Here is a 7370-nt window from a genome sequence, read left to right on the forward strand (position 1 = left end):
CCGTGAATAATGAATGAAAATGTCGTTACAAAGAACTGTAAACCGTAACCGTTTTTTGATTTAACTATAACATTTCAACCAATTAAGCGAATCATTTAAGTTAGAATATAAATATTCTAATAAATGGTAAATGTTATATTGATATTTCAGGGAAGTTACACATAGTTAGGATGTGAATGCCCTAGTAAGTGCATTTATTTCTTAAACCATGGACATTATCGTTTTTCTTTCCGCAAATGAATGTTGGGTAGTTTTATCGAAATAAATATTCAATGATTAGTAGAATAATTTGGAGATGTGTATACATCGAATAATTTTATCGAATAATTTGGTTTAGTCGTCGTTTAGTTGGATGTCCTCACAGTGAGTCATGGAGTTTTGCGCTCAGTATGTTTAAGATGGTTTAGTCGTCGTTTAGTTGGATGTCCTCACAGTGAGTCATGGAGTTTTGCGCTCAGTATGTTTAAGATGGTTTAGTCGTCGTTTAGTTGGATGTCCTCACAGTAAGTCATGGAGAGATTCAAAAAGACTGCACACTTCTTAATACTAATGGGTCTTCTACATACTTCATCATAGATCTTGCAGTGAGGTCTTCGTCATCTTCTTAATTTTCTATGATTTTTTTGATGATTAGCGGCCAAATCTTTCCACATTTTTGTAATATACATTTAATAAAATGGTATGGAAATATCTATTGTAATTTTGACTAATTTGTTGTTATTAGGTAATTAATTTTTCTAATTTGTATATTAATTTGAAATTTTCCTTTTTAAAAGAGTACAATGCCTTGCAATATTTGTTATAAATTGATGTTTCTGGGCATTCCGCATTTCTTATTTATTTAATTTATTATCATAATAATAATTATTTTAATTTAATATCATAATAATAATTATTATGTAGATAGTAGAGAACCTTCCTGAAAAATTTTAAAATATTTTTTTTAAGTAAAAGTCATAAATCATAAAATTGAAATTTATGTAAAAAATATTTATGTAATTTTTGTCTTTTTAATTAATTTTATTAATTTAAAAGCATATTTTATATTTCATATGATTTATAATTTATGATATGTTGTATTATTAATCTATAATATTACAAAAAATAGAAATGAATCTTTATAATATTATAAAAAATAGAAATGAATTATTATGATTAAAAATCTTATATTTTATAAATGTGTATATGTTTAACTTATATATTAATTTATTTTAAAAATAATAATAATTAGTATTATTATTTAGATTTTTTTTAATTATATTTAAATGTCATGATCATAGAATTCAATGAGCATTCAATTTATACTCAATTTATATAGATGTGCTACTATACACCAACATATAATAGCGGAAAATATATTTTATTATTTTTTATATAGAAAATTGAATGAAACTTAAGGACAATCTTTTATATAAATGTATATGTGTTTAACTTATATATTGATTTATTTTAAAAATAATAATAATTATTAATTTAGATATCATTTTTTGGGATTCAAATGCATTAAGTAACTTATTCATTCATCTATGACATTTTTATTAGAGGTAGCAGTAACTCACTAATTTCTCATAATTTTTGAAGTCTACTTAACACTCATTGTATGGGGTGATGCTCATATAAATAAAGAAGTGAGATTAAAACTAATAAAATAAATCACATAGCGTCAATCTCATAAATCTTTTTCAAATCATAAAATTCACTGACCATTTATGCAACACTAAATTAAAATAACGGAAAATATTTTGTACTATCCCTCATATAAAAAATGGAATGAAACTTATCGACACTCTTTGACCAGGGCCAGCAACCAGTCTTTGGCAGTGGGGCTTCCTAGATCGAAGTAAAAGTGGTGCAGTTAGTTTATTCCAAGATGGAACTACTGAACGTGGCTCAGTCTATGAGAAAAGGCGGGAGCAATGGTACGCAACACCATTTTGACATTGTCTATCCCTAAAAAGCAATATTCTTTACCTCTGACATTACTTCAAAGATTTGCAACGTCTCGAAAGCCAAAAATTCAGCAACAAAGAAGTTAATCAAACAAATGTTTAATTATATTGCAAACTCCCAGCCAATAATCTAATCAATAAAGTTTCAAGGAAGAGAACCAATAATTACCCACAGATCTAATATGAGAGATCAACTTTTTATTTTTTATTATTATTTAAGATGTGAATTTATTTTAGAATGCAAAAAGATGTATTTTTAATATTGTAGAGATTACATTGTATTTTTTATTTCTTTCAATAGTTTTATAAAATATATAGATAATTTTTTAAAACAATATAGAAAATATTTTATATAGCATGTGCATTGAACTATTTTATCAACCTATATTAAAATGGATTTTTTGTTATGAATATATTTCTAAGTATAATTCAATATTAATTCATATTAAAACATTTTATTCCTTATTCATATTGGATATTTTATTATATACTATATATATTTATTTTTATTTTTTATTATAGGCAATATTTCTTTTCTATTTAGAGAATATTTTCTTTTTATTTTAAGAAAGACATTTGTCAATTCCAAATTGAACACTGACATACTCGCACATCCCTCTACCCTCTATAGTGAAATGTAGAATAAACCTCTCTGCTCAAATCATGAAAACCTGAATGTAATAGTTTCAACCATCAAAATGATGTTATCCATAATTCCTCAATCAACCTATTATATGAATTTTCAGTAATAACCTTTCTTTAAAATCAAATAATCAAAAGTAAGGTGAATTTTTTCACTCCAAGTCCCAAAGTTGTAACAGAAATATACCCAAATCCAGAGATTCAAATTTGAGAATTCGTTGTCCACTGTATAGAGATACACATTAAAACTACTCACCATACAAGCTTGGAGCCTACATTACCATCTCACTAAAGAACATCAAGTAGTCTTACACATATTATGTACATCTACAACAATTGCTTTCCTCGTACATATCACACTCGCAACAGGATAAATATCTACTTCTTATCTCTTTGGATTAGGCCTTCCACTTTACTGTTCATGCTCCGGGAGAGGAATTTCATGCAAATGGGAGGATTGACTTTAGCCAGAAACAGAAAGGACTGAGGAATTGTCCAAATGCCATCTCCAGATAAGAGACCAGCAGCCACTGCAGGAACCATTACGTCAGCATCTTTGCGGTTGATCTTCTGCCAAACGAATACAATGGCTGTCCCCACGCACATATCGATGGCAAAGTAACCTCCTAGGTAGAAAGGTATAGCCATCGCCATCGGCAGGGGAATATACTGAGAGACCTTTCTGGGTACAATGTCTCTTATCAAGTTGATAACGATGGCTGCTGTGAAGAAACAATAACACATAGTGAGGCAGTATTTGGGAAGGGCACCAAATCCTTCTACTGCCAGGATGGCTATGTTTCTGTAGATCAGTGCAAAGGGGGCCGGATATTCTCCATTTGGATCTCCCACATTGAAGGCCTTGTAGAATAACCAGAAGGTACAGGGTGCTATTATGCATCCCATGGCGGTCCCAATCACTTGACTCAAAAACATAGATCTTGGGGATGACAGGGTCAGGTATCCAGTCTTGAAATCCTGCATCAGATCTGCGGCAGTAGAAACTATTGACATCATCACTCCACAAGTAGCTAAGCCTGCCAGTACACCGCCATCGTCCTTCCCTGCCCATGCTCCGAAGATGAAGATGGCTAGTTTCCCATATGTTGAGGCCAAGTTCCAATCCGTGAGCCCACATCCATATGCGTTGCAGAATGCCAAAACTGGTGCCACTATGTAGGCCACCAATACAAAGTACCATTTCACAGGATGAAAAATCTGTGGGATGACCCCTATGGATATGGCAGAAAGGGCCACATACCCAGCTCCGGCTACCCATAAGGGTATGCTGTCCTTCATAAACATCTCGTTCCGCCGCTGTTCATCATAGGGTATTGCTGCATCCACTGGTGCCTCATTCCCATCACTGTTTACCACTGGAAGACCATTTCGAGCCCTCTTTTCCTTCCTTTGACTATACAGATTGGTCCCACTGATGACCATGATTTTGACGAAATTATAGAGTCCATCGCCCAATATGAGAGCAATAGACACAAAGACCTTGTAACCTTGGAGACCCTGCATAGTCGAGTCATCGGCAGTGTACCAGTTTCCCTTCTGGTTATGAATGAGAGGCCACATGAGACCCCAAGAGATGACTGCTCCGAACAATATGGACAAGTTTACCAAGTGAGGACAGATCATCCCAGCTCCTATATATGTCGAGCTGAAGTCGAAGAAAATTCTGCAATATACTTATCATTAGAACTTTTTTTCTCCATTTTGTGTTTTATCAGTTAGATTTCGGAATATTTTTGGAATTTGCAACCAAATGAAGTTCAGCTACATAAAAGTTTTTCCTATGTGGATCGTCAATTTTTGAAAATGATAAAAAATTTTAAACGTCAGATTCCAAAAGCTTCCTATAAAGTTGAGTTAAGCGAAAAAGAAAACGAATTTATAACAATTTAAATAACGTCCATCGACAACAAATAAGTTTGTGTTCCAGTATGAAGTTATGATATGTTTCATGGGTAATTAAATTGGGTAACAAAACAAATAAACTGTCATCCAACCGTTCAGTATAAGACAACGAAAGACATCCAACCCAAATACATACTTGTTATCCCGAGCTTTTAATCCAAAAGTAGGAAACTTCTGAAAGCCACAATCATCGCCAGCTGTGAAAAACCACTGAAAGAAACCCCAGAGAAAACTCAGCGTAAAGAATTTTCCAAGAGATCTGACTTGTTTTCTGCAATTTTTGAGGGCAATGCAGTGTAAGATGAAAAAATTGTTGATACTTCAACGTGGGGATCAACTGGACTCTGATTATATCCACTTGATAATCCGTAAAGTTTCTAACAATTATGTATTCTGCCATCACATTAGCATTACCTGGCTAGCTTGTCTCCCTGAGGAGTGTGGAATCCATTTATGAGAATAGCTGTTGCTGTACCACTTGGATAGGTGAGCTTATAGTCTATCACCATTATCTAATAAGCAGCCAAGAAGAAAGCCAGGAAAAATTGAAATTCACATTCACCGCGACCAAAAAATAAAAACATAAAAATCCTAAATCAAAACTACACTCATTCTTACGATTCCAAATTTCCTTACCTTCCGAAGCGGTACCACAGCTAACAGTCCCACAAAACTCACGACGAAAAGAAAACCAATAATCCAACTAAGACTTGGATCTTTGATATTCTCTGCAGTATTCCCAGGAGTATTTATGCCTGCCTGTTCATAGATCTTTCTGCTCATACCCAACAAATATGATCCAAATCCCCCTGCCATTATATCCAATTCAGAAAACCAAAATGGCATAATAATTCATCATAAAAAGTTTCAGAGTGATCCATACATACCGCTGAATGCAATCCCATAACAAGCCACCACACAGGTTTGAATCACAGTATTCTCTTGTCTGGTGAATGGAGTCTTCAATAACCCGAACTTCTCAAGGAATTTGGTCCATGTTTTGATGAAAAAAAATCCCAGCAATCCGGCAGAAACATTGAGAGAAGGGATGATTCCGGTGGTGAGGTTCAATTTCATGACAATTATACAAAACATAATACCCATGAGCATGCTCACAAACATTGCTCTGAATGTGATCTGTTCCCACCATGGAGGCACCTTCTTGTCGTCAAAGATCTGCTCTATGCTCAGCTCTTTCTCTTCGGTCTTGTTTTCCCAGTTAGCATCACCGGAGCTTAATTCTTCTCCATTCTTCACATGATCAACACGTTTTACAAGCCCTTCTCGACCATGAACATGACCATCCTGTACCTCGAGGGATCTGCTTTCACAAATGTATTGATCCATTTGGGAAGCACAAAAATCAGAGTAGGAATCGTATCAGCCAGAGCTAAGAAAGTCCTCAGACGACCAAGCATGCCATGAATTCTATATATGTCCTCAGTTAATATCACAAAATTAGAATTTATTTTTATTTTTATTTTTACTTAAAAGACCAAATAAACTCAAAATCATTAAATATCACAAAATATCATGTACCATTCATTATTCAATTGTAAATTTAAAATGCAAAAATCAAACTCAAAACATTAAATATCACAGAGTATCATGTATTTTAAAAATATTTTAAAATCTAAAGAACAAAATCCACACAAAACCATTAAATACCACAAAATTTCATGTAGCATTCACTATTCAATCCAGCCAAGTTCCAACTTAACTGTCTGTGTGAAACAATCCGTGACTCTTTTAAGTGGGTATGTAATATATACGATAATATGCCAAAATATCAATTTCTAAAGAGATGACTCTTTTAAGTGGGTATGTAATATATATGATAAGATGCCAAAATATCAATTTCTAAAGAGATAAGAATAAAAACGTACCGTCCGGAATTTACAGTTAAAAATAAAGGAATCTTTAGCGTTATCCCCATATTTATATTCATCTTTTACTTCAGGTTACTTGGAACTTTGAAATCTATATATAAATGAGAGATTAGCATATTGACGTAGGTGAGAGATGTGTAGGTGTAATGTAAGAAATATGTGAGAGATGTACAGTAATTTAATTTTTATTAATAAAATTATCAATAATGTTTTATCTTTGAATCTATATATAAAAGAGAGAAGTGTATTAAGTGTAAATTTCAATGTGTATTGAGGTGAGAGATGTGTAGATGTAATGTAAGAAATATCTTAGAGGTGTATTGTAATTTAGTTTTTATTAATAAAATTACCAAAAGTGTTTTGCAATATAAAGTCTTGCAAGGTAGGTTAATGATCCATTCAAGTTGGAAGTTATGTTTTTTTGAAAAGTTCCATTAAAAATTATAATTTGCATTGGTCAATGGAAACATAAATTGCTATGAGAAATAATTCTTCACAAGTATATTTATTTACATCTTATTCCTATCCATTTTTTATGCAAAAAAAATTATGGTGGGAAGTAACTAATAGTAAAATTATTATTTACAGTACTCTATGAGTTATTCTCAAGGATTTTATTTTTGGATGGTTTTCATGTAAATATTAAGTATAGAAAAGCACTACACAAATATCTAAAATTCATGCATAAAGATTGCAACCATATCCACAAATTATGGCTTAAAATATGTGAGATAGTTATCCACATAACGTTATATTGTAAAAAAGATGTAACTCACTTTATTGTCCAAACAAAAGTGTTAAAAATAGTTTTGTTAATAATGAATGAAAAATAAAACCCAAGGGGCTAGCTCAATTGACTATTGCCTTGATAGTGAAGTGATGTGCTCCTTCAGATTCAATATTCAAACCACCCTACCTTCATCCATCAAAAAAGAGAAAAATATTTATTGAAAAATAAATATTTGTT

At 32.3% G+C, this 7370-nt stretch overlaps 1 protein-coding gene across 1 annotated transcript; it reads right to left on the reverse strand.

Moving 5' to 3' along the window:
* Window positions 1-2753: 2753 nt before the first annotated feature.
* On the reverse strand, window positions 2754-5912 carry LOC149249173 (putative metal-nicotianamine transporter YSL12). The gene is made up of 5 exons (XM_089456190.1): window positions 5402-5912; window positions 5151-5323; window positions 4929-5026; window positions 4651-4785; window positions 2754-4275 (listed from the first exon to the last, which is right to left on the reverse strand). Exons 1-5 carry the CDS (start codon window positions 5859-5861, stop codon window positions 2970-2972), a joined length of 2172 nt encoding a protein of 723 aa, XP_089312316.1. The 5' UTR covers window positions 5862-5912; the 3' UTR covers window positions 2754-2969.
* Between the last annotated feature and the right edge of the window lie 1458 nt (window positions 5913-7370).

This window comes from Pinus tabuliformis, chromosome 7 (assembly GCF_031772625.1).
Source record: "Pinus tabuliformis cultivar Carrire ecotype Pingquan chromosome 7, CPIR1, whole genome shotgun sequence".
Lineage (NCBI taxonomy): Eukaryota > Viridiplantae > Streptophyta > Pinopsida > Pinales > Pinaceae > Pinus > Pinus tabuliformis.